The following is a 27,919-nucleotide window of genomic DNA, read 5'->3' on the forward strand; positions in this document are numbered from 1 at the left end:
ACTTCGTGACCGGCTCGAGCCCCCACGGGGACAGTCAGGAGATGCAATGATTCAACACCCAGCAGCACCGGCCGGCCGGAACCCCTCCTAAACTGTTCCTGACCTAGCCTAAGCTCCCCGTCCACACGGCTGGCCTACCAGATCCAGCCCAGCACTGCTCACTCTGTCTCACCACAGGCGACCACGTCAGGGGGCCCCCGGCTCCCGGCAGAAACCCTCCTGTGCCGGCCGCTCCCCATACTGACTTCTGGGGACAATCGTCACCACCGGGACCAGGAGCCCAGGCCCCGTGTCCAGTGACCAAGGCACGTAGCTCCTCGGTCCCAGCGACATGCAGACCACGGTGCACGAAGCCCGTTCACCCCTGTGGGCTCCACCACCCCTCAACGCTGCAGATGCTCACGGCCACGCAGGGGTGAGTCACGCAGGGGTGAGTCACGTAGGGCGAGGCTGGCCCTGGCCGGAGGGAGAGACACGTGAGTCATGCTGACGGCACCACGCCGGCCGGCGCAGCCCTCCAGCCCTGTATCAGTCAGTCCTGCTGGGACGCAGGCTGAGCCACATGCGGTCCCCAAAGCCTCTGGGCAGGAGGGCGGGCGGCTCCTCCTGGGTGCACCCCTGCCTGGGTCGCCATCCCACCAACCCAGCCTAAACCAGGTTTCTCTGAAATTCTAGCACAACAAGGAACCACCGCAGAAATACAAAGCAGGATGGAGATTTGCATAATGACACAAGACAGGTTCCATACAAGGAGCTTATATATTACAGGATTACCTAACAGAAAACTTATAGACGTATATTCAGAACAAATTCCATATGTTGACATATAGAGAGTATGGGATTCTATATAGAATATGGAATAAATTTTAGATATATATTTGGGATAAATTATAAGCATTTACATATATAAAATATAAAATTCTATATAGAATATGGAATAAATTAGACATATTTAGTATAAATTACATATAGAATAAATTATATATATTTACACATATATAAAATACTACAGAATAAATTATATATATTTATACATATATAAAATACTAAGTTATAAAGTTAGAATAAATTATATATAATAATTTTATATAACTGTTATATGTTTTAATAATAAATGATAGAAATTGGAAATCATATAACTTACACACAGACTTTATAAAATCTAGGGATAAATCATATTAAAAATATAAGTAAGTTATAGAAATTAGAATAGGAACAAAATATATTGATGAGTCATAGAAACTAAATCATGTAATTTATAATTCTATGCAAAACCTATAAATTACATAATTAATATGTAAGATAAGACACAAGTAAGTTGTAGAAATAAAATCAGAATAGAAACGAAATGTAATCATAACCCGTTATAGAAATTGGAATTCATGTGCTGTATAATTTACACATGTAAACCCATAAACCCTATAAACAAAATAGAAATAAGTTTACAGGACGGAAGCACGGAAACAGGATTTGGAATAAAGTACAGACCCGCGTTTTACAGACTGACACGTTATAATTTATACAGAGCTTATAATCTATATAACCATATAAATACAATTACAGAAATCGAATGAGAATGGGAACCCAATAAATTATACCGTTTTGGGAATTACACAACTCCCAATAAATGATACAATAAAAATATACAATTTAGACAAAGTGCAAATCTTCCAATTTGCACACACCGTCTGCAAATCACAGACACAAACATCTAGAGACAAACACGTACACAAATAAAATAAGTCACGGAGAGATGAGAGGAGAAAGTCCAAGGAGGCAGTGAGGCCAACGCTCACATTTTCAGATGTTTTCTCGGGGGTGCACCAGAAGAACAAATGTAGGTAAAGCCTGCGATGCCCCTGGGGCTTTCCAGTTAACATAGGAGTCCGCACGGACAGTGGGAGGAGCACAGAGCCCTCCCCAAGGCGCCCCGGTCCGGTGCTGTCGGTGGAAATGCCAGGGTCCCCCCAGCCCAACCACCTGTGAAAGACAGAGCCGTGGGGACCGTCCATGCTCTGTGCCACGACTGCCGCCACCGGGGAAAGGCTTTTCGTAAGAGAGCCCTCCCCCACCCCAAGTCACATGGCACGCCCCTGAGCAGCCGGTGTCCAGGCTCCTGGGGGCTGGAGACGGAGTCCCCTCCACAGGACAGAGCAGCCCGGCACAAAGCGCAGAGCGTGGGGACACACAGAGGTGTCGGCCTCGTCCCAAGCCCTGCAGGTCAGGAGGACGACGGACATCGTGACCACGAATGCCACCTGACTGCATCGTATCTCTCGATACCGAGAACGTCCTCGTGTTTCCGGGGGCAAGACAGAAACCGCTTCAGAAATACTCCGTGCCCTTTGCAGACGCGGCATCGAAGGGCCCGCCCTTCCCAGTTTAAGATTCATTTTGGACAGAGGGAGGGCGCACGGAAGGGGCAGAGGGAGAGGGAGAGAGACTCTCAAGCCGACGCGAGACTCGATCCCACGACCCCGAGATCACAACGTGAGCCAAAACCAGGAGCCTGACGGTAAACCGACCAGGTTGCGGGATTGTGCTGGTCCTGGGTCCAGCTTCCCCAAGACGCACGACGGCACGACACCGGATGTGCACAAAAACGCACAGTGACAGACGCCAACGAAGGCCAAGCTGGTGGACTATCGCCACCACTCACGCAACGGGAGCCAAGATGGCGGGCTGCACATACATGTCTGTGAACCCAAGGCATGGCGCTTGCCCTGCCCGGAGAACGTTCCTGGCCACAAAACGGAGCCAAGCTCAGCGTCACGACGGTCTTGGGCATCATGGGCACCCCGACGGCTCACGTCAACTCTGTTGCCTGTTTCAGTCCCACACGGATTCACCCTCCCCAGGGGCTGGGATGCGCCAAGTCCTTTCATGTAAGTCTATGCCACGGTGGAGGGGAGGGCAAAGGTCTTTCTTGGCGTCACTCTGGGGACGGCCCTGAAAGGTAGGCCAAGCTGTGCACAAACCTTGGGAATATGGTGAGGCTGTGGGTTGGTGTTGGGGACCATGACGGTCCCCGAATCTGCCTGTGCCAACACATTCCTGACAGGCCAGGATGCCATCCGTGCATCTGCCTTTCTAACACCCTCTGGCCGGGACCCTCTGCTGTCTGTCCTCTGCTTGGGGCTCCTTGCAGTACTCTGTTTCCCCCAGAAGCATCCAGTGTCTCCCCTACAAGAAGCCAAGGCATTGCTTCCCCAAGGGCAAGCTCCAAAACCAGACTAGAAGCCCCCATTCCGAACCCAGCCACCTCCCCAACTGTGCTCCCTTCACACAGAGCCCTGCGGGCCCACCTGGACTGGCCCCAAATGACCCATTAGAGGATCCCAAACTCTTGTCAGCTCATGGAGCCCTTGGTGGCTCTGGAAACTGGCCCGAGGCTGCAGAACAGACTCGACCTTCTGTTGATTAATTACAGTCCATTCCCACAGGTCCCGGAAGTTACATTCTCTACGTCGTAGGGGATGTTGCATGCACTGATACTCCATCTTCGCTCCTAGGGATGGACGGGGTTACGACCCCACCGCCGTGGGTCCCGTGTTCCCCAGGGCGTCAACGCAGGACTTTGCTTTCTGCGTGTTTCTGCTTAAACAGACCATCCTGGATCTGTGTTGTTTATGCATCAGCATGGCCAAGCACAGGACGCAAAAATGCAAAAGAACGTGCCGCCACACAGACCACGAAAAGGACACTTGAGGACAACCTGGAGGCCGGTCGGTGGATCGCATAGTCTACGCTTCTGCACCTGTCCCTGAACACGGACGGTATTCATCTGGGAGTTCCAAATCCATGTCAGCAGGGGGGCAAATGCACAAATACGGGATTCGTGAATATGAGGAACGCACTGTATTTCGCTTCAAACAGCATAACCCCAGGAGGTCCTGCGGTATCTAACACAGGGGGCTGTGTGTTCCTCAAAACTTTAAACGCTTCCCCAAAAACAAACCCAGGAGGGAAAGCCACACATTTAGGGCACCTACGGCCTTCATGGGGATCTTCTCCTTGGCTATACATGCTAATCTCTTCTTTCCGTACCAAGAGAACTCCTATTCATACCTCAAAGCCCCGAGAAAATGCTGCCTCCTCTGGGAAGCGCTCTGTCCCTCCTCCTGAGCACACTGAAGCATTTTTTCACCACGGCGTGCACAGACAGCTTCTCAGCTCCAGCCGTGCGTGATTTCATAAGCCCGGATGCTCAGCTCAAGGTCCCGGTGAATTAAACCAGGAATTTTGTGGGCTGGGATTCAGGTACGTGTTCACACTGACCTGCCTGCTCAAAACCCACCCGGGGAGTTTGAAACGCACATTCTGGGCACCGGGGCTGCCGATCACGTAGCCACTGCAGGCTGGTCTACAGCTAGAAATAAGCTACGTTCTTTCGGCATTCACCACCGCTTCTGCCTTGTCATCTCCTCCTCCAGACACCCTCCAGATGATCGCACACACCTAGGCTTCCTTTCTGCAAGCCATGCTCCCCAGCCTAAAAAGCCCTCTTCGCGCTTTGTCAGGCTTCCTCTGCCATGAAGGTCTGTCTGCTCGTGGAAACTTGGTGCCCGTGGAGGTTTCCACCTGCGAGGAGCCCTCTCTGACCCCCTGGGGCAGAGTGGTCCCCTCTCCCCTTCACGACACAGCACCAGAAGAGATATCTTGCTTGTCTCTCCCCTGGCAGAGAACGGAGGACGGGGACCAGGTATTTCTTCTCGGGACCCCAGCACACAGCAGAGAGAGAATACAGATACCACTGGGAATTCAATCTATGCCGGGTGAAAGCACACGTGAGAGCCGGTGGCTGGGTGTGTGGGTGCGTGCACAGACGGACGGGCGAGTGGGTACGTGGGGAGATGGATGAGAGGGTGGGTGAGTGGGTGGATGGAGAGAGAGTAGATCTATACATAAAGCTCAATAAAAGGAAAAAGTTGGTGTTAGTCATAAATAAATGATGGGGGATAGATAAAGCATGGGTGAGCAGATAAACTAATGGATGGACAGACCAATGGATGGATGGATGGATGGACGGACCAATGGATAGTTGGATGGATGGATGGATGGATGGATGGTTGGATGGAAGGATGGATGGACGGACCAATGGATGGATGGATGGATGGATGTGTGGATGGATGGATGGGACGGACAGACGGATAGATGGATGAATGAGTGAGTGGATGGACGGATGGACGGACGGACGGACGGATGAATGGACGGATGGACGGATGGATGAGTGAGTGGATGGATGGATGGACAGACAGACACATGGACAGACAGATGGATGGATGGATGAGTGAATGGACGGATGGATGGATGGACGGACGGATGGATGGATGAGTGAGTGGATGGATGGATGGATGGATGGACAGACGGATGGACAAACGGATGGATGGATGGACAGACAGATGGACGATGGATGGACGGACAGACGGACGGATGGATGGATGAGTGGATGGATGGACGGATGAATGGATGGATGAGTGAGTGGATGGAAAGATGGATGGATGGATGGATGGACCAATGGATGGATGGATGGATGGATAAATGTGTGGGTGGATGGATGCATGGATGGATGGATGAATGTGTGGATGGATGGATGGATGGACAGATGGATGGATGGATGGATGGATGGATGGATGGATGGATGGTTGGGTGGATGAATGGATGGATGGATGGACAGATGGATGGATAGATGGATGAATGTGTGGATGGATGGATGGACAGACAGATGGATGGATGGATGGATGGATGCATGCATGCATGGATAGGTGAGTGAGTGGATGGATGGAGGGACAGGCAGACAGCTGGACAGACATATGGGTGCATATATGTACAGATGGATGGATGGATAGTATATGAGCAGGTGGATGGATGCACACATAAAACGGTGGACAGATGGGTGGACAGAACAAGGAATCCATGCGTTGTTGAAGAGGCCTCAGTCACTGATCCTGGATCTAGTTCACTATCAGCATTCAGAGTTCTTGTCTATCCGGACTTAAGTTTCAGTCAATATAGGATAAGCTCCTGTACTTCCCTATCAAGCCACATTATTAAGAGAGGGAACTCCCTCTGTGGTCTACACGGCAACACCTAGAGAGCTCCTACTAGCCCAGTGGCTCTGATGCTTGGGTCTTGCGATCCAACATAAATCCAACGACACAGGCAGGCCTGGGCAAGAGTGATTTCTCCAAGCTCCTCAGGGACCCAGCTCTGGGGCCAGGTCCAAGAACCTAGGATCTGGGCCTCCACTGGCCACTGAGGGTTCCTGGGCAGGGGTGGAATTGCAACGGCAGCTCAGGCATCAGGACAGAGAGCAGAGGAGGGAGGTGAGCAGGAGAATGAGCAGCCCTGAGCCTGGGATCTTCTCCACCTCAACCCTCAACAACTGGTTTAGTAACACCAGCTTCCCCTGCAACGTTATGTGTTTTATCCTGGGCAGTAAACCATGAAGTATCCTGAGAAGGACTCCCCACCGCCCTCCTAAAAGAGCCTGAAAAGCCCAGGGAAGAATGTAGGTAAGGGGTCTTCCAGGCATCCGAGAAAAGTGTCGGGGTAGGGGTGCAACTCAAGAAAAGAACGAGGAAAGAAGAAAGGAAGGAAGGTTGAAAGGGAAATAAAAAGGAAGAAAAGGCAGAAATAGTGAAAGGAAAGCTAGTAGGAGCTCTCTAGGTGTTGCCGTGAAAGGAGCAAGAACCAAGAAAGATTCAGACCTTGAAACGAACAGGATTGGGTTAGCAGATGGAACCCAGGAGGAAGGTGATGGCAGGAGTGAAGGGTGGTTCTTCCATCTGAGAGTCGGAGCAAATGGTCACATCACAAAAGATAGGAATGAAGGAGGAGACCTAAGCTGAGGAGAAAATAATGAGAAGTTCCAGATACAGAGCAGTGGAGACACCACGGGTGCCGCCAGAGGGACCTGGTTTAGAAGCTGTTACCGACACCAGCTTAACCTGCAGAGAGATTCAGGGCTGGTACCTCAGGGCAGGGAGCAGTGGCCTCCCAAGAGGGGGACAGGGAAGCTTCCTGTCCTGTAGCCAGACCCACGGTGCCAGGCTTTGGCTCATCTTCCTCTCTGTCATCCTCACTCCCGGGTGCCTTTCCCAACTCCACGCCAGGTCCCTCTTGTCCGAATGCAGAGATTCTGACCCCTCTGTCACCTGGTGATAGGCTTAGGGTTCCCTGGGATGAGTGCGGCTGCTTTCAGAGCAACGAGACATGTACACCTCCACCTGGGAGCCTCTCGGGACAGGCTGGGGCCTCTCTCTCAGCTACGCATCTATCACCCAGATGTCTGTCTGTCCATCCGTTCTCTCTGCCTGCCTGTGTATGTATCTATGTATCTGTGTGTCTACTTAGTTATCTATCACCCATCCATCCATCCATCCATCCATCCATCCATCATATCTATCTGTCCATCTGTCTTTCTATCTATCTATACATCCATCCATCCATCCATCCATCCATCCACCATATCCTAACCCTAACCTTCACCCTTTCGAGGGCCACCTCACTCCAGCCAGGCCACAAGTCCTTAAGCAAGTGCCCCGGCAGGCAGGGTCCATGGCCTCATCTTTCCCACAACATCCAGCCCCGAGTGACACGCAGCTGTTCACAACCATCTCCTGCTCCGTGAGACCCCAGCCCATCGGTCCTTGCCCGCCACACCGTGTTGCTCTGCCTCAGAGAGCCGTCTCCCCTCATCCTGCTGGGGTACGCTGGGGTGCACTCTGCACGGAGTTTGGGGCAAACACCACCGTTTCCGTTCGCGCTGAGCACAGAACCCACGCCCTCCTCCAAGAGAAGACAGCGGACAGCCTCAGAAGGGCTCGTGCTGTAGATGGCTTCTCGCAGTATTTACAGACCCGACGTGCCCCCGGGACCCTGTGCCCCCGAGACAACATCAACAATTGATACTCTGTCCACGTACAACACCAGTCCACGGGGCGCCCCAGTGCATGGATGCCTCGTCCACACGGCATGCCCTAACGCCCTCCAGGGAGCCATCGGACCAGCACACGGTGGCTGTGGCAATGGCAGCGCTGAACACAGGCAGCTAGAAATCTCTGGCCGCATTGTCTCAAGATGACTAATGCCTTCCAAAGCCTGGGAATGCAGCACTCTGCTCCTTGAGCCCCCTTCCCGGGGAGGGCGGTTCATGTAAGGACGAACAATTACATTGTTACAGAAAGCACTGCTTCACCGCAACTATGTTGCTCTCTGCAAAGTTCCTGATACAATGTAATGTATCAAAAAAAAGGGGGGGGGTGGACACACTCACACACTTCTCCAAAACTTCCAAGCCCAGAAAAGGAATGTGAGGAACTGTGATTCGCACCGCATTTGGATGGGCAAGTACTTTGGGACCCTGCTGCCTCCCGTCCAGGGCAACAAATCCGTTTTACATCTTGCCTCAGGCCACCCAGACGCAGAGAACCGCAACAAAGGGCTCACCGGGGCTCCCTCTGTCTGGCTCCTGGCGAAACACAGGGCTGCTTTCGCTTCTAGTGAGTTTTCTTCTTGTGTCCACGCGGCCGGTGGCACGCGGAACTCCGGGCCCATCAGTGCATCCTGAGTTACTGCTGCAGGAACACACCGGTTTTTCGTCTTATGACCACCTCCCTCGGCGTGGGGGAGGAAGGAGGAAGCATCTGGTTTCCTGTTTAGGGGATTTTTACTGATCCGGCTAGAGAGAATAGGGAGAGAGCTCGCGAGGGATGGTGGCAGCCTTGAGTCATTCCGAGACAACAACCCCGAAACACACCCGAGGGCCATCTGCCCAAACTGGTCTAACCACCGGGCTGGGGCAAGGAGAAGAAATTCAAGAAAGGGAAGTGTCGCATCTCTAGACGCGTGAAAGATACTACAGATTCCCTAAATACAACGCGAACTTTGGCGAGGGTCCATCGGTCACCCCCAGACACTGGTCCCCACGGGAAAGAGTGCCCCGCTGTTGGATGGTGAACCACCCCACACCTCCAAGCACCATGGCACCAGCAGGATCACTGGGAGTCCATGCGACCTTCTCTCCCAGAGCACGGTGGCCGCGACCTCACAGAATCCTGAATCCTCACAGCTGCTAACGGGGGTGGGGTGGGGTGGGGGGACAGAGGCCCTGTGTGTTATAGGGTCTCTAGATGGTAAGGGTTCACGGTGAAAATAAATTAAAAACAATAGTCCCCTCTGAAAATACTGGAGGAACATAAGGGAAGGCCTGATTTCCCCCACAAATAACAGCACCAAGAAAGAGCTGGCAAGACCGGTTTCCGTAAGGTTGGAGGACAAGACTCAGTAGAGGCCATCAACTCTCGTTCAAGGGTGTGTCCTTCCCCGATGATCAGAAAACGCACCTCTGTCTGCAGAAAGCATTTCCCAAACCACTAATATTCCCCTTGCCCCTAAAAGGACTTTTGGAGATCCCTCCCTAAACACGCGCTTCATGGTCCTTCGCAAGAATCAGCAAAGGACCAGAGGAGGTCCCACAGCCATCTCCGTCCATTGACCTAGGACAGACGCCCAGACCTTAAAACAAAGCACGTGCGGACAGAGGGACATGTCTGGAGTCCCCTGTGTCTCTCTGACCTCCGCAAAGGCTGGGCATCCTCCAGCCTCTGGGCGTCCGAATGATCCCAGGTAGAGACACAACAACGTTGATTTTTTTTTTCTTTATTTGAAGAGTGAGGGCTCCAACTCACGACCCCAAAATCAAGACCTGATTTAAGCACATCTTCCCAGAGACACCCAGGTACCCCCCTAGGGACGCTGACTAATTCTGAGCTTCCAAACACACGTGTACCCCGTCTTTATGTCATAAGTTCCATTCGATTCTTTTCCCCCTAAAAGAAGTCGTCGTGCACTGGAAAATCTCGGGGTCGGGGGGAACACCACGACGCCCACGACTGTGGTACTCAGGGTCCCGTGGGGAAGCCACGTGCCAAGAAAAAGGGCAGTTTCCATCCACGAAATCGCGCTGGGACCCCTTCCCGTCAAACTCGTTGTGTTGCTCTAAGAGCTCCATTCTGCTATAAATGAGAACAGGCAGCCAAGATGTCATCCAGATGGAAGAAAAAAAAAAAAACTACAAAACTCAAGTACTTTCCTATCTCGACATGCCAAAAAAGAAAAAAAAAAAAAAAAGAAAAAGAAAAAAGGCATGAGCCTCATAAACTGAAAACGGAAAAAAGGGGCCCAGGCAGGGAGGTCCGTCCACAAAGTGCAATTCAATTTTATCAGAGCCCAAAGGGCAGGAGGGCAGGGAAACAGGCGAGACCATGAAAGCCAAACCCGAAAGCCATACCCAGGGGTCAGAGAGCAGAGCCGTCATCAGGAAACCGAGAGACCAAGCCCAAACTGGCTTTGGATATTGGGTGCTGCCTGACTCTGGGGTTGGGGAGGGACGTCCCGTGCAAGGCTGGGCGTTGAGAGTGTCTGGTACCCCTTCTGCCGGCTGTCACAACTCAAACTAAACAAACAAACAAACAAACAAATAAATAAATAGAAAAAAGGAAAAAGAAAAAATGCAAGTATCCCAGTGGGGGAAAGCCCAGCTCTAGAAAAGGTGAAATGCCCCTTTACAGCTCCTCTGTCCTGGGATTCGCATGAACCTTCCCCAGGGAGCCCTGGGTCCCCACGCGGGACTTTGAAATCTGTCCCGTGCTGTTAAAAGCAAAGGTCTGTCCCCAGGCTCGGCCGGCTTCGACAGCCACTGTGCAAACCACGCGAAACACCTATTTCTACAGGAAAGTGTGTTCTGACCTTCAGCAAACGGAAAGCAGTTTCCTGATTAAAAAAAAAAAAAGTATTTGTATCTTTGGAGCTGCTGGTTCCCGCCCCGAACCCCAGAAGGATCCTGTAGGGAGGCGTGAATGCGTGTATGCAGGGGGAGTCTGCACCCTTGAAAAGATCAACGGGTAGTAAGGGCCCATCCTTCCCGCTGTTGGGGTGAGGCTGGCTCCCCTCCGCTGCCTCCGGGAATTTCAGTAAAATCTTGCCCCATGTTGGAGCTGCCCCGCGCAATCTGGATACAAATCAGGTAATTTCCCGGACAATCATACCATGGGTTTTTCTAAGAAACAAATCACAAAAGGACTCATGTGGGGCCCCAAAGAACAGAAGGAGGCTGGCCCAGATCTGTGAGGCAGACCCCGACCAGAGAGCCCCCATGCGGCTCACCAAGACTGCCCACCGGGTTCTTGAAGTAGGAGACCGTCCCGGTTCTTGGAACCCCGTGTCCTGGGTGTGTGTTTAGATGTTCCTCCAGCCCCACCACCACCAAGGATGGTCCGTCCGGTCCTGAGGAACCAGAACCACTCCGGATCCACGGCCCGGGGCCCCTGCCCACGGAAGGGGCTCATGAAACCTTCAGAAGACAGACACACCCACATGCCCAGAGAACCCTCGCACGCTCCTCTGCGCCGGTGTGATGCCAACAAACATATCGAAAGACAACCATATTGGGGGGGGGGGCAAACCCATTTCTGCTGAACCAGCCAGAGCCAAGGAAAAGAGGACATTTCTCCCGGAAGGAAGAGAGAAACGGGAGGGCCATGCCAGGCCCTCCCAGCCAGGTCGTGAAGTGTCCCAAGATGTTCCCCCCATACACCAGTCTTAATCTCCCCCTGAAGCCACCCGAGGGCCCCGGGGGCCCATTCCAAAAGCCCCCACATGAATTCACAAATCCTCCCGCAAAACAACCGGGGTGCCAGGCATTCAAAAACTCAAGCCCTTACTGCAGAGCTGGAGGCCCCTCCAACAGCGGGAAAGTCCCCAGCACCACACAGGCCTCCCGCCATGACTCCTGTTTGCAAAACAAGGAGTGGACACCTTGGAGCAGACCCGTCCTGAAACTCCTCTGCCCGGCGCGCCGGACGGTCCCCTCAACAGTCTGGCCACCCTCTCCGGGTGGGTCCTAGGGGAAGGGGGGTGCGCAAGGGAAATCAATAACCGTCAGGTGGAAGAAGTTTCCAAAATGTCTACGCCCAGGAAAAAATAAGTAAATAAATAAAAAGTTTTAAAAATCGGAGCTCTCCTCTTGAAAGGACAGAGAGGGAGAAATAGGCTGGCAACTTCCCCTTTAAAGGAAAGCCACAGGAAAACAGGCAGCGGCCAGGAACAGGCACAGGCTGCGTGCGCGCAAAGTGGGGGGTCGGGGTGGAGAAGGGGAGGGTCCCCAAGGCTCCCCTCGTCCTGATACAACTTCTGTGTTTTCTGAATTCTCCACCGGAGCAGACGCGCAGCGCGCTGAAACCGCGTTCCCCCTCCCCACGCGCGCAGCGAGCGCCCCAGTCCCTGAAGCTTGGGCACACCGTGTTTCTGAACGTGTCCAAAGCTCCGAGCCGCTCTCAGGGGCCCCCACCCCCGCTCGGCGGGCGCGCAGGCTGCACAGCAGACTCCAAATTTAGGCCCGGAACGCAGGGCGTGGCTCCCCGCGCACCAACAAAGACTGCGGCCCGGGGTGCGCCAGAAAGGGGGGGGGGTGCTCGGGTCGCTGCAGGGGAGCAGGGGCGCACACGCGGGGCCGGAGGCACCTGAGAAGTGTCCCGCGTGCGAGCACCCAACGCCAGCGGCTCCCGCGAGCGCCTCCAACTACGGGAGTTGCTGACTTGGAAAACACACGCGGCATTTCGGCCCTGGAGTAAGTCCAGACCCGCCCCGGAAAAAAAGTTGGAGCGCTATGAGGCCGCCCGTTTGGGGCGTTGGCTACCGGCGGGCACGGCGCGTCCCGCCGAGCGGGGAGGAGGACCCGGGGTCCCCGCGGCGTCCCCTGAGGCCCGCCTCACGTAGGGCGCCCCCCGAGGCCCTCCCTGGGGTCCCGGCGCGCGCGGCCGTGTGCGGGTCGTCCCCAGGCCGGCCGGCGCCCCTGGAGCACTCCGCCCGCCCTCCGCCCCCACCAGGCCCTCCAAATCGCTCACCCCGGGCGGGCACTAGGGTGCCGAGCAGGCCGACCAGTAGCAGCGCGACGGCGGCCCGGGGAGCCATGGTGCGCCCGGCGCCGCGCAGGAACCGTCCGGGAGTGCGGCGCGCGGGCAGCGGGGGCGGCGGGCGGCTGCGGCGGCGGCTGCGGGAGGGCCCACGGGGCGGGGCCGGCGGCGGGAGAGGTCGGTGGGGGCGCCCCTGTGGCCCCGCCCTGGCCTCCGCTCGCCCCGCCCGCAGTCCGGGGACACCTCTGGGGCGGGCCCAGCGCAAGGGAGTGGAAAAGCGGGGGGTTGGTCTGGTTACTCAGGGCGGCGCCGAGGGGAGCAAGTGACCCCTCCCTGCTCAGAAGGTGGGGCCCCTCCTAGTGTGTCGGGCCCCTAACGGGACCCGCGCCCCCAAGAACGCGGAAGAGGCCCCTCCCCGCCCCGAACTCCTAACGGGGACGCGTGCCCCCTTGAAGTGAGGCCGAGTGAAAGGCTGTCCTTTCTCAGGAGCCGTGGTTCCCTGGCCCCGGGCAGCCCCCCCAGTCCCATCCCAAAGTCCGGTCTGAACCGACAGAGCCCGGAGCCGGGGTGGGGACTTGGGGGGCGCAGGGTAGCGCCCCAGCCCACAGCCTCTACAAGGACCTCCCTGGGAGGAGCCTCCGAAGCCTTCGCGCACCCCAAGCTGGGGGCTGGGCGCGCAGACGGGGAAAGGCACGAGACCCCTCCCTCGTCCCCTGGGGAGGTGGTGCTGGCGTCCTGCTGGGTCACTGGCCACAGCCCAGACCCCAGGCTTGGGGCTGGTCCTTGTCCCAGACCATCAATATCTTTCTCGCTGAAATGTTAGCTTCCTATTCTCTCCGTGTTCCTTCAGAGAACAGAACATCTCAGAGGGAGAAAAATCCCTGAGTCAGATTCGTGCATTCTCCCCTGCAAACCCTACCCCGGCTACGGGCCAGCTCCACCCCACTCTAGCCCTCTCTTCACCCCTGCAAGAGTCAGGGCCCTTCCTCCCCGCCGGCCATGGGGACACCTGTCCAGCTGCTGTCCACCTACCGCCACCTCCCAGGTCCAGACAGACACAAGGCAGGCCAGACAGCACCCTGGGGCCCGCCTAGGGCAAATGCAGGGACACGTACTTAAAAAGGCACCGGTCTGGCCATATCCGGCTGGATGCTTGGAGGTGTCCCATTTTCCATCAGCCAACAGGAACCCCACCACCGTAAGACTGCGGTGCCAGAGGTAGGAAGATCATGCACTCCTTTCTCCGGAAAATGCAATAATCAGCCTTTGAAATCAACAGGCTCTGACCGTTTGGCCAGAGACCGGCAGCCCTCTGTCCTCACGCACCCGCTGTCCCTACATACGGCCTCTCCGTTCCTCCCCATGCAGCCTTGACTCACCCCCAGGGAAGCCAGTGTGCACGTCTCCCTTCCCCGGCCACAGCCTGGCAGCCCGTGCTGCCTGTGGACCCTGGACCAGGGCTCCCAGGAGGCTCTTCTTGAGCAGCAACAGGATGCCGGAGCTGCGGCAGCCCTTTTGGCATCCCGAGGCAGTTCAGTAGGCTGAGAGAAGCCACTTGTGTTTGGGACCAATGTCAAAAGGCAAAGACCTCATCCCTGCTCACGGAATGGCCCGTTTTAGCCCTGTCCCCCGCCCCCGCTGTTCAACCTAAAACCTCAACCGGGACAATGTTTAACCTCACTCCCTCGGGGCTGAGACTTCCCTATCCACACCATGGTCAGCATTCCAGAACACTCTCCAGCCTGGGCTTTCCTTTCATCCCTGAGGGGCTAGGTCCGCGTCACCAGCTCTCACAGATAGGCACGGTCACGGGAACTAAAAGCCAGGCTTTCAGGCTGGTTGGTTTTTTTTTCTTTTTCTTTTTTTCTTTTTTAATTTATGTTCGTACAGACAGGCGTCTTGGACGCGTCTCTTTCTAATTCATTAAGTTGATTTTTTTTTTTCTCTTAAGGGCCACCTTCCTTGGCTCAGAATGAATATTTCCATCATGTTTCGCAGACGCTCTGGCGTCGAGGTCTAAGCTGCAGAATAAAAATTAAATTAATTGACGGAGGCCCCTGAGGTGTGCCCAGGCATCGCAGAAGAGATCTTTGAAGGACATTCGTGAAGATCTAGACAGGGAGGAGGGAGCAAGGGTCCTTTTCGTGCGGGCTTCTTGCTCTGCTGGTTGGGACTCAGGGCCGGAGGGAGGGCGGACCGTTTTCGGCATCCCCTGTAACTCACGCACAGACACACACACACACCTACGGACTAGCTCTTCTCCGTCACTGATGGACCATTCTTTGTGTGACCACTGGGCTCTGTCTCTCGACCCAGAAAGCGGGTCTCGACGTGGGCCCCAGGAACCCCATGCACAGAGAAAAAAACCATCTTAGAAAGCAGAACAGAAAAGACCACTATTCTTGTGGGGCGTGCGGGAGACGGACAACCTCAGCTGTCCTTAGCAGAAGTTTGCAGAAAGCAAGACCTGTCCAGCGGGGGAAATTCCAAGGGGCCATGCCCGGTTGCAAGGGCTTGGGCAGCTGTCTCCGTCTTCTTGGGAACACTCTGTCCTCACGGCAACCCAAAGCTGGCGTGGGGGGAGGCTCCCTCTTTGTGGCCCTCGAGTCAGAAGACGCAGCCAAAGCAAAGAACGGGAAAAGGGAAGATTTTCCTTGCAATTTCCCGAAGCAGTGTCTTCTCTGAACCACGGAATTGGGGGGGAGTTTGAAGCTTCGGGGTGTATGTCTGACCAGGATAGGGCTTGCAAGGTGGGGGGGGGGACGCAGGGCCGCAGTCATCGGAAGGTGACAGGGTCCACGTCCTACCTAGCTGCTGGAACTCACCAGGGTCAGCGAGGCCCAGGGTTATCAATACTCTGGCTCTGGCCGGTCTGCTGTTTGGGGAGCTCACAGGGGTTTAAAACCCTGCATAAGGGACTCAGGAATGTGGTCCAGGTCAAACTTGGGTCCTCCCGCAGCGAGGGGCGCTGTACGCCTGGTTTCCTGGCTCTGATTCCTTCGGGGTGGCTCCGGGTTGGGGAGAGACTTTTTGTTTTTTTCATTCTTTCATTTCCCTTTAAAAAAAAAAAAAATCACGAAGTCCTGAACTTTTGTGTGTCTTTGTCACGTTTGCAGGAAGTTCTGCAGGAAGTGTGCGGGGGAGTAGGCACTAGATCACTAAATGATTGGGGGGGGACCTCAAATATTTGTCTTCTGCTTGCTTTTTTTTTTAAGATTTTATTTATTAATGTGACAGAGAGAGAGAGCACACAAGCAGGGGGAGCAGCAGAAGGAGAGGGAGAAGCAGGCTCCCCGCTGAGCAGAGAGCTCGGTGCAAGACTCGAACACAGGCCCTGAGATCATGACCTGAGCCGAAGGCAGGTGCTTCACAGACTGAGCCCCTTAGATCAGGGAGGCAGCAGGGAGCCCAGCACGAGACCAGGCCCTTGGAGTTGCAAGCAGAGCCCTTCCCCGGGTTGACCCGGCCTTCAGCATCCAGCTCCACGACCCCAGGCTCCATTTCCGCGGAGAGTAACACTCCGTTTCGGTTCTGGGAAGGGGCACTGTGGAGCGGGCGTGGGCCACCGTTATTCCAAAGTACCACAGACATCTGTCCGGTCACCTGTCACCGTTCCCCACCTGCCGACACCCGCCCGCTGGGCTCAGCCCTTCCGCACTCACGATTGCATTTCTGGAAGGATGTAAACATTCAGTCCCTAGCAACCTCCACTTAAAAGAGTATTGTTTGTGACAACAGAAGCACCGAAAAGCACACACTTCCTGCAACACAAGAACAGAAGTGACAGGCAATCCACGTAAGCCAGGAAGGGAAGCACCAGCCTCTTGAAAGCACCGAAGTCTATGAAAAACCACGGCCTAAACCCAACCACGTTGCACTGAAACGCTCTCTGGGCTTTAAGAGAACGACTCGGGGCCCACGCCGAACGCATAGCCCTGATTCCTTCTTGCAAAGCGAGAGATGTCTTTGTTAACCTGCATTTGCTGAACTCTCTGCACGGAATCTGCGTCATTTTCGAACTTGGAGGTGAACGTACTTTGAAGCTGTAAGAGCGAAAATGTGGGGAACGCCGCCAGAGTGTGGCCCTAACTTCAGGAAGGATCTAGCTCCTGGGAGAGGATGATAGCCATTCGGTCAGACGGAGCCTGATTTCCCTTCCGGCTCATCTCTGGACGGGTAAGTGGGGAGATGGTTAGTGCATGGATAGATGGGTGGTTAGTGATTGGATGGATGGAAGGTTAGAAGGTTAGATGGACGGATGATGGATAGATGGATGGATGTTCTTAGCTCCTAGTCACACCAAACCTTGTCGCCAGACTTTCTCTTGATAGCTCTATTGTTCTTGGAGAGTCAGTGAAAACTGACACATTTGCAATCGGGTACACACATAACCAGTGCCTTACCCTGAATCGGACGGGCTCTGCTGCCCTGTTAAGGTTCAGATTTTCATCTTTAAGCTTGGGCAGCACTAGACCTTTTGGCCAAGATGTTTTCACCAGGACAAGACCCCCAGCACTTGCCCACCTCTGAGTCTCCACCTATCTGCTCCTGTTCATCTTCTCAGTCTTGTCTTCCCCAAGTTCATTGGGGTCCCTCATCTCAATGATTCCGTACTACACTCAGCCACTCAACAACTACCCAAGGGCCCACACTTTGCAATACAGCAGTGAAATCAAGCTGCCATAGCTCTGCCTCAGAGAGCAGTGCTTAGTTTTAATAGCCCTTGATTTACATGTATTTATTTGTGTTTATCTGAGTCTCCCCAAAGTCTTTGAGCAGTCTTGTTTTTTTATTCTATCTCAGCACCTGGCTGAGAGCCCAGCGCACAGAGACTGCCTTTCAGATGCTTAATTACTCCACTGAATCAAGCAGAACAGAAATGAGCGTGCCATGAAAAGCTGAGCATTGAGGTAATGAAGCTTTTTTATTACCTTTGGGCTATCAGGACACACACACACACACACACACACACACAGCGACGCACACACAGAGTATGCATGTATATAAATGTCCACACTTACTTCTACATATAGATCTACATCTGTCCATCCATCCATTTATCTTGGCTACATGCAAGACTATGCATTCTATGCAAGACTTCTACCTTCTTCCATACTAAGGGACTTGATTTTTTATGGATGTTGGCAATATGGCAGCTGGAAGACCATTGTCTTCAGTCTTCCTCACACTTAAGTGTAACCAACAAGTAAGTTCTGGTCCATGAAATAAATGTAAGCAGAAATTGTTGAAGAAAACTTCTGAAATTTTCCTTAAACGATGGATGGATGGATGGATGGATGGATGGATGGATGGATGGATAGATGGATGGATAGATGAATGGTTGGATGGATGGATGGATGGATGGATGGATGGATGGATGGATGGTTGGATGGTTGGATGGATGGATGGATGGATGGTTGGATGGTTGGATGGTTGGATGGATGGATGGTTGGATGGTTCGATGGTTCGATGGATGGATGGTTGGATGGTTGGATGGTTGGATGGATGGATGGATGGTTGGATGGATGGATGGACGGTTGGACGGATGGATAGATGGATGGATGGTTAGATGGTTGGATGGATGGATGGATGGATGGATGGTTGGATGGTTGGATGGATGGATGGATGGGTGGATGGTTGGATGGTTAGATGGATGGATGGATGGATGGATGGATGGATGGATGGATGGCAAGTGGCTCTTTTAGCCCTCTCCCTGCTTCATCTTGTGCTTTCCTGGAATACCAGGTTGATGCCTGGAGCCCCAGCAGCCAGTCTGGAGAAGGAGGTAACCCAGAGGAAGGGAACTACTCTTGTACGATGACTGAATAAGAAGAGAGAAGTAACATTTTTATCTTTTTTTTTTTTTTTTAAGAAAAAGTCATATTTGCTTCAGTCTTATTTAAACCAGTTTTCTTTCTGGTCTTTGTTACCAGAGGTTGAGCCCAGTTTATAACAGAAACCTGCTATGAGTTCCTTATGGGCAATCAAAACAGCTAAGATGGGTCTGGCCATCACACATGGTGTCTGTTGAACAGATGTTGAGGAGAAATTTCCTGAGTCAGTAGAATGGCAGGCAGAACGATGAGTAGTTGGATATGTCAGTGGATATGTGGGTGGATAGATGGATGGATGGATGGATGGATGGATGGATGGTTGAATAGTTGGGTGAATGGATGGTTGGATGGATGGATGGATGGATGGATGGATGGATGGATGGATAAGTAGATGGATGTGTGGATGGATAGACAGATGGATGGATGGATGGTAGAATAGATAGATAGATAGATAGTTGTATGGGTTGATGGATGGATGGATGGATGGATAGTAGAATGCATAGATAGATAGATAGATAGATAGATAGATAGATAGTTGTATGGGTGGATGGACGGATGGATGGATGGTTGGACGGACGGACAAAGAAACAAATGAACCTTTTACCAGATACCATTGTGCCATATTATAACTTACTTCCTTGTTGGGAAACAACTATGAAGTAGAGGCATTGGACTGACTAGCCCACTTGTGTTGATGAGGAAACTTCCTGGTCCCATGGGGCCATCCATGGCAGGCTGGGATGAGAACCAAGAATTTTTTGATTCTGAGTCCAGGCTATTTGTTCCTCCCTGCCTCTTGACTGCCTCCAAACCACCGGCATTTTCCTCAGAGCGTTCACAGCAGCCAAAGATAAAAAGCGTGTTGTAAGCTAGAGTTTTTACCTTAGAAACCTCACGGTCTGTGGCCATCCGTGGTCCAGTTTATTTCGAAAACAGTGCTTTCGTTAATTTAGCAAAAGGTTCGTGTGTTCATGTGTTTATCCCCTCTTAAGTGCAATGTAGGTTGGGGCCCCTGCAGAAATCAAAGGATGTAGTGAAGCTTCCTAACACAGAAACAACTACTTTGTTGAAGGAGCTAAAGCTTGTGGTTACTCTGGCTTAGAATCAAGAACAAATCAATTTCCCAGAGTCCAGGAGTCCCCTTCATCCTCGGGGGACAGGTTTCAAGGCTCCAAGTACATGCTTGGATCTGCAGCCAGTCCCAAACCCTATATGCACTGTATTTTTCCCTGAACTTGCATTTCTTTCATAAAGTTTATTTTATCAGCCAGGCACAGCCTGAGACAAACAATAACTAATCAGGGGCACCTGGGTGGCTCAGTCGGTTGAACATCCCACTCTTGATGTCCACTCAGGTCTTGATGTCAGGGTCGTGAGTTTAAGCCCTGTGTTGGGCTCCAGACTATGCCTGCAGCCCTTAAAAACAAACAAAGGAAAAAACCCAATAGCTCATCATAAAAGACAATGATTAGGAGAAGACACCGTAACAAAAGTTTTGAGAATGTGGCCTCTGTCTCCCTCAAATTGTCTTACTGTTCTGTATGTTCCCTTCTTCCTTCTTGAGATGATAAAATGTCCACGTGATGAGATCAAGAGAGGTGGATGACATAGGCATTGTGACCTAGCGTTAGGCTATAGCTGACCTTCTGGTGATTGCTCAGGATTATCTGTTCCTCAAACCACAGATAACTTGGGACACTGAACTGCATTTGAAGCATGAATCCTCTTTGTCTCTAAGGGCTGCCAGTACCATGTCTGGGACCTGGAATGGGATCTTCCCCAGGGCAAACGTTGGCCATGATGGTCATGGTGGTGGGCCAGAGGGAGTTGTCCTACGGTTTTCCAAAACACAGAACCTGGACCAAGAGCTGTTTGAATTTATTTCTGTTTATTTGTGGGTATCTGAGTCTCCTGATAGGCAGTGAGCAGGCTTGGTGGTGTTTCTAGGTCAGCCCATGGCTGAAACCCCAACACAGACACACACACAGCGCGTTACTCAATGGAATGCATCAAAGCAAAAGTGAGCTCAGCACCAAAGGCAATGCATTGAGATAATGAAGCTCTAGTTATCTCCTTTATCCTACAAGGACACACACAGACTCGTAGACACACGGAACACGCGTGTATATGTGCATATGAAAACGGTACATGGCAAAAGTTAGCATACATACTAATTCTAGGATGCATCATGTTCCAATTTTGCATCACGTACTGCCCCAAAACTTAGTGCTTTAAAGCAGCACTATGCATTTTGTTAAAATTCATTTTAGCTAAAAATGCATTTTGCTAAAAAAAAAAAAAAAAAAATCTGCAACCTGGTGGGACTAGACCAATTTTGCCCCCTTGTCCCAATTGCATTAAGAATTTCAAGATGGTGGCAACGGAGCATTAAGCCAAGCATGGAGCCCCCCTTCTGAGAGGAGGTCTGACTGCACAGGGTGCCAGCCCATGAAGTCAGCCCCGTCTGAGACGTTTGGTGAGACAGAACACCTCCCGATGGCTTGGGCTTCCTGACATTGTGACGGCGGGGTTCCCACAGTGACCTTCCAGAAGGAGAGAGAGAACACCAAGTCATCTCTTATGCAATGTCTCTTCGTCAAAGCAGCCACAACTACGTGGCCAATTTCAAGGATGGGAAATGCTAAGATCCTAGAAGTGGACACGGGACAGAAATATCCACAGTATGTGCCTCACAGCGGCTCGGCTGGTCCAAGCGTGTTCTGGGATGCGGGATCTTAACGCAAGACCATGTGGACATTAGGTTCGTATATGCAGAACACGGTTCTTAAGCGTAGGGTGTGCTGAGGATCTTGACCTACGTACCGAGCATGGAAAGGTGAATTAATCATTTCACCTGTTAGCCCATTTGGTCTTTTGAGGGATACTAGAAAACCCATTTGGTCTTTTGAGGGACACTAGAAAATCCAAGACCATGCCCAAGGGTTTGGACACGTTTCACCAAGGAGATTACATTGAAAGATTCTTATGGGGTTTCCAGAAAAAGAGAGGGTGGGGATGCATTCTAGAGCTTTTTCCTGCATGAGCCATGCTGCAGATATCGGGGGAAAACATCCGTGGCATGCAACGAGTAGGGGAAAGAGTAGGGAGGTCTGGCTGGAACCGGATGGTGATGGACGTCGGATGTTTACCAAGCAGTGTATCTTCGTCCAGAGACAAAGGGAAGCCCCAGCAACACCGTAAGGTAGACGATTGTAGGCTGAGACTTGGTTCAGACAGGGAGCTAACTGAAGGCGCAATAAAGGGACGGTTTCATGGGGTGGAGGAAACCTGGGAAACCCCCAAGTTTCTCAAAATCTATATTTTGAGAACCTTAACTTGCAGTGCAGACTGAAGGGGACCCTTTCCAGAGAACTTGGGAAGGGGGGAATTTATTATTTTTTTTGCTCAGATCATGGTTATTTAGGAGCCAAGTAAAGAATGTATTTGCAACTTTGGGGAACGTTTGTTCCTCTCCCCAGAAACCAAAATCCCCATGTCCTCCTGCTAGTTTTCCTGGCTCTTCCAGAGCTCACCAAAGCAATCTGCCTAGGTCTGACGTATGTGCCGTTAGAGTTGATGCCTGCTGAGAGCCGCCCATTGTTGGTTGGAAGACCTTTCTACACCCCGGGATGGCCATAAATCATTGACGTTTGGTCAAGAGTGGGTGTTTTCCAGTGATATGCCTTGCAGGCAGGAAGGTTTCGACACGTCTGCATGGGGAAAAACAACTCATCTCTCCATCTCATGGACCTCCTCTTGGGTGTTCTTGACTCGGGAATACCAAGACCACACGCACTCCCTACGGGCACAGCCTTTTTCCATCTCAAGGATGGGCTCCGAAGAGTAAGGCCCACAGGTTACACCAGCTAACGTTCATGCCACGGCACAAGCCTGATCTCTGCACACAGAGGTTGGGTGACGTTGGAACAGAGCACTGAGAAATGCAAAGCCTAGTTCGTTTTCCAAATGGAGAGTATGGCCCAGGCTGGGGAGTTCTTCTCACACGCCGTGGGCGAGCCATATCTTCTCAGGCGTTGGGTGTTTGGGGTCTCCACCGAATGTGGTGAAGATTATTTGCAAAAGTGAGTGCAATTAATTTTCTCCGTGCTTCGGCATTTTTTTGCAGGCTGCGCCATGGACAGGTGGGGTCCTTGCCCCCACCATGTCTAGCTGATGCTGTCGCTTGCTTGGTCCGTAGAAGGCAACAGAAGGATCAGCCACATTTCTGAGGGTCACCATGCCTGGTCACCATGTGCTCAAGTCTGAGAGGATCCATGGAGACCAGGTGAGATTTCCTGGCTAAGACAGAAATCAGCCGTGCCTCATCCACCAAGCAGCTGACCACTGACTCAAGACGGAGTCGAGCTCACCCCAGAAGGACTGCCCAGATGATCTCAGCCCCAAGTGCCCAGACAGAGAATCATGAGTGAAACCAATGGTTAGTGTTTTAAGACACCAGATTTTGGAGTGATTCGTCCCGCTGCAAAAGCTGAAGAGCTGCACACCCAGGAGTTCCTCACGCGTCATATCTACCCCCAAGAGGACACACCTTCTTCAGTATCTACCAAGACCTCAACATGCTTCCTATCACCTCCAGGGACTTAAGATAACATCCCCAAGGAGTCTGCAGTCCCGTTGGTTTTGGAGGAAGGGGAGGTAGACAAGGTAGTCCGTTCATGAATGGGAACCAGCTCTCCAGGGTTTCTTCCCATAGTTCATTCTTGCTAGAGGTCAAGGTCAAGCGAGCTGGTCTGTGGTTGATCAGTTCCTCCCAGACTTCAGGAATATTTTCCTAGTTGGTCTATGTTGGTCGTCTATGTTGGCCGTCTACATGCCAAAGAAATCCAACGGGATTTGGTACCGTTTACTTGAATATAAGACACATACTTCTCTTTTCCTGTTGTATCGTCCATTCCAAGTGGGACGATGGGCAACTACTCACCTGGACTGCTTTTTTGATCTTCTGAGGAAATGAATATCCTTATTATAAAATCAAGGAAACCGACCCAATGTGGTTGACGTATAGGTGGGCATGGGAAGAGCTCATTTCTGAGGGCGCACCTGCTCCTGGAGAGTCAGGACGCCTGGGCATTCTGCTTCTGTGTTCTTGAGGTCAACAACTCAATAAACGGCAACTCCGTCCATGCCTTCTGCTAGGGGTGTGTGTGTGTGTCTGTGCTTACACACCCATTACTTGATCCGATCTCATCACGAATTCTGGGAAAGGGTAAACCCTGCTTTCCAAGAAACCGGGACGGTCACTACGCCCCACACTACCCGAAAACTGCCTCTTTTCTGCAAGCAGTCACACCACACCGACCTCAAAGCTACACAGGCGGTCATTTTTGGTGACAGACACACCATTTCACGATCCCAAAGGGAATTTAGGTTCGGAAGTATGCCGCAAAGTATAACCCATACCACTTTTCCAAACTCTTTTCAGTGAGATTAAAACACACACACACACACACACACACACACACACACACACACACCACAGCATTTTCCATTTTGAAATAATTATGACTTAGAAAATTGCAAGGACCCAGGACCCAGGACTAGCCCCAACAGTCCTGTGCGAGCCGGCTCCCCCTCAATGCGACCCTCTCCCCCGGTAGCTACCCTATAAAATCAGAACTGCGGCATCAAGGCTGGTGCAGTCCTGCTCAAGAAACAACAGTCACACCCACCTCCACACTCAACAATTCAGCCCGCTGTGACGCGCTTGCATCTCCATTAGCTCCTGCAGACGCGAAGCATTGGCCGATCCAACCGTCTATGGCTTACCAGCCAACCAAGAGCGGTATTTATGGACCGGCAGCTCTCTACAAAGTTCTTGGAGAATATGGTCATGGTCCCCAGATCCCCAGGCGCCGGATGAATGAGCCCTTTTAGATCGATGCTGAAGAACCTTCTGGCTTCATACCACACGGGGTGGGAATGCCTGTGTTGTCGTTCCAAGAATTCTTGAGGGAGGCTTTGAATTATTTCCGGCTGCTGGGTCCGGTTTGTTTGTAGGGTCAGGAAGTGAAGGTGGGTGGGAAAACGTTGAAGGCATCAAACCGGACCCATCAGAAGCAGCTGTGGACACCACTAGGTGTTGAAGGATGCAGGTCCCCAGGAAAGAAACGGGGCACACCAGGTAGCAGAAAAGGCGTGGTCTATCAGTCACCCTGGTGGGGACAAGTTAAAGAGCCCACAGCCAAGAGCCCCCAGGTGTTTGCAGGGTAGAAGAAGCCATGTAAGGATGAGGAGACCAGGGATGGGCACCCCGTGGGCTGTTTCCTGGAGCTGTAGACCCCTGAGCTAGTGGCTGCAAGGGACTGGCTTCTGGGTCAGGAATTGTAGCTCATCGTTGGGGTGGGGGGTGGGGGGATGCAGCAGCCTGGGGCCCCAGGGAGGAGAGCAGGGTTGCAGATGAACTTTCTCAGGCAGCTGTGACAAATGGTCACCAACAGGGCACTTACAGTGACAAGGAATTTATGCTCCTCCAACTCTGGAGACCAGAAGTCTGAGATCCAGGCGGGGCAGAACCACTGAGATCCAGGTGGGGCCGAGGTGCTGAGATCCAGGCAGGGCTGATGAGGTCCAGGCAGGGCAGGGTCACTGAGATGCCGCTGGGAAAGGGCTGTGCTCCCTCCTGAGGCTGCCGGAGAGGGTCCTTCCAGGCTCTTCCAACTTTTGGAGCTCCGGGCGTCCCAGGACTGGTGTCCACATGCCGCCCATCTCTGCCTCCGTCTTCCCGTGGCTTCTCCTCTGTGGCTGTGTCTCCTCCTCTGGTGTCTTACGAGGACACCTCCCATTGGATTTAGGGCCACCCTCATCCAGCATGAGCTTAATCTAAGATCCTTCCCTTAATCACATCTACGAACACCCTATTTCCAAACAAGGTCCCAGTCTGAGCCTTCAAGGCCACAGGATCTTACAGAAACCCCATTCCTTCCCGGGGCTTATGCTTCAGCCTTGTTAATTAAAAGAGCTAAGAAAACTCAGCTCTTAAAAACATGATTATTTGGGTGTCTGGGTGGCTCAGTCGGTTAAAGCCTCTGCCTTCAGCTCAGGTCATGATCTCAGGGTCCTGGGATCGAGTCCCGCATTGGGCTCTCTGCTCAGCGGTGGAGCCTGCTTCCTCCTCTCTCTCTGCCTGCCTCTCTCCCTACTTGTGATCTCTCTCCGTCAAATAAATAAATAAAACCTTTTTAAAAAATGATTATTTTTTTTAAAAAGGCACTCATGTCTCGTCCCGATTCATACACCGTCGCTCTTTTTTCCTAAAACCGTGTCAAACGAAAACCGTTCCTTCTGAAAGCGTTCTCAGATTCTTTGGGAAATAAATAGGGCAGGAATTCCCAAGTATTTGAATAAGTAAGTCACCATGTTAGCAGCGGGCATGCTAAAATATAAAATCATATAAAATACCACAATGGGATTCCTGGACGCTCAGTGCTTTCTGTCCACCGGCAGCGACTTCCTCTCCGCTCTGTGCAGTGGGGCTGATGTCGCTAACGTGACTTTGGGAAACATCGAGCTTAAAAACAAATGGGGAGGAGCGTTCGAGATCTCCCGTCATTGTGTCCGAAACGTTTTGTCTCTTCCCGGCGGGAAGACCGTGCGGTAGGAAGGCGTTTTGCTGGGGCGCCTTGGGGGGCTCAGTGGGTTGAGCGTCTGCCTTCAACTCAGGTCATAGACCCAGGATCCCCGGATCCAGCCCTACGTCAGACTCCCTGCTCAGCGGAGGCATTGGTGGGAGACAGTTCTAACTTGAACTCTGAAAGGCACTTTGGGAAAACCATACTTGCGACTTTCTGACTTGTTAGGATAAATGGGCGCAGAAAGAAGCATGGCCAACTGGACGCCAACTGAAGGGCTGAGTCCCCTTCAGACTCCCCTAACCCTTCCCTAGGGTCTCCTGCATCCTCACATGACCCTCAGCACCGGGGTTGGGGATCCAGTCATCGACAGATCGTGCGCCAATTAAACCACATGGCCTGCCTTGGTGTGGGTGGGCCTCACCTAATCCTTCGAGGGCCAGGATAGACCCTAACAGTGTGGAGGAACAAGGATTTGCCGTCTCTCTGTGCTGCAGGACCAGGCTTGGGGATCCCGTCATTGCTGGATCCTGCGCTGATTAAATAAACCACATGGCCCACCGAGGCATCGGTGGGCCTCACCTCATCAGTCGAGGGCCAGGTTGGACTCAAACACTGTGGAGGAACAGAGATTTGCCATCTCTCTGTGACGCAAGACCAGGCGTGGAGATTCCGTCATAGCTAGTTCCTGTGCTGATTAAACCACAAGTCCCACCTTGGCCTGGGTAGGCCTCACCAAATCCGTAGAGGGCCAGGATAGACCTTAACATGGTGGGGAAACAGGGACTTGCTATCTCTCTGTACTCAACACTGGGCTTGTGGATCCCGTCATCACCGGATCATGAGCTGATTAAACCACATGACCGACCTTGGTGGGGGTGGGCCTCACCTAATCCGGCGAGGGACAGGATAGACCAAAACACAGTGGATGAACAGGCTTTTGCCATCTCTCTGTGCTGCAGGAGCAGGCTTGGGGATCCCGTCATTACTGGATCCTGCACTGCTTAAACCACATGGCCCACTTTGGCATTGCGGGGGCCGCACCTAATCCATCCAGGGCCAGGAGAGACCCATACATGGTGGAGCAACAGGGGTTTGCCGTCTCTCTGTGCTCAGTACCGGGCTTGGGAATCCCATTATCCTGGATCCTGCCTCATTAAACCACATGGCCCACTTTGGTGTGGGTGGGCCTCACCTAATCCGTTGAGGGCCAGGAGAGACCCTAACACTGTGGAGGAACAGGCCTTTGCCATCTCTCTGTGTTGCAGCACTGGCCTTGGGGATCCCGTCATCGCTGGATTTTGCACTGATTAAACTGCATGGCCCACCTTGGCGTGGGTGGGCCTCACCTAATCAGTCGAGGGCCAGGATAGACCTTAACGTGGTGGGGAAACAGGGATTTGCCATCTCTCTGTGCTCAGCACTGGGCTTGTGGATCCCGTCATCACCGGATCATGAGCTGATTAAACCACATGGCCGACCTTGGCGTGTGTGGGCCTCACCTAAGCAGGCGAGGGTCAGGGTAGACTCTAATATCGCTGGATACTGTGCTGATTAAACCACATGGTCCAAGATGGTG

The 27,919-nt window shown here is 52.6% G+C and overlaps 1 protein-coding gene and 1 long non-coding RNA gene across 3 annotated transcripts in view; one reads left to right on the forward strand and one right to left on the reverse strand.

Moving 5' to 3' along the window:
* The window catches only part of LOC309855798 (CD99 antigen-like), a 31,230-nt gene extending 18,138 nt beyond the window's left edge, over window positions 1-13,092 (reverse strand). Inside the window, exon 1 of one of the 2 annotated variants that reach the window (XR_014306994.1) lies at window positions 12,909-13,092. Coding sequence is in view for 1 of the 2 variants with exons in the window: in XM_082716466.1 (XP_082572592.1) it covers window positions 12,909-12,975 (67 nt within the window). In the remaining variant the exon portion in view is untranslated. The remainder of the gene's footprint in view (window positions 1-12,908) is intronic. The other variant, XM_082716466.1, reaches the window with a different exon arrangement.
* LOC309855799 lies at window positions 12,045-23,907 on the forward strand. The gene is made up of 3 exons (XR_014306995.1): window positions 12,045-12,631; window positions 16,159-17,093; window positions 22,878-23,907. It is a non-coding gene; the product is annotated as an uncharacterized lncRNA (long non-coding RNA).
* The last annotated feature ends 4,012 nt before the right edge of the window (window positions 23,908-27,919 follow it).

The sequence above is a fragment of the Mustela nivalis genome, assembly GCF_964662115.1.
Source record: "Mustela nivalis genome assembly, chromosome: X".
NCBI classification, from domain to species: Eukaryota; Metazoa; Chordata; class Mammalia; order Carnivora; family Mustelidae; genus Mustela; species Mustela nivalis.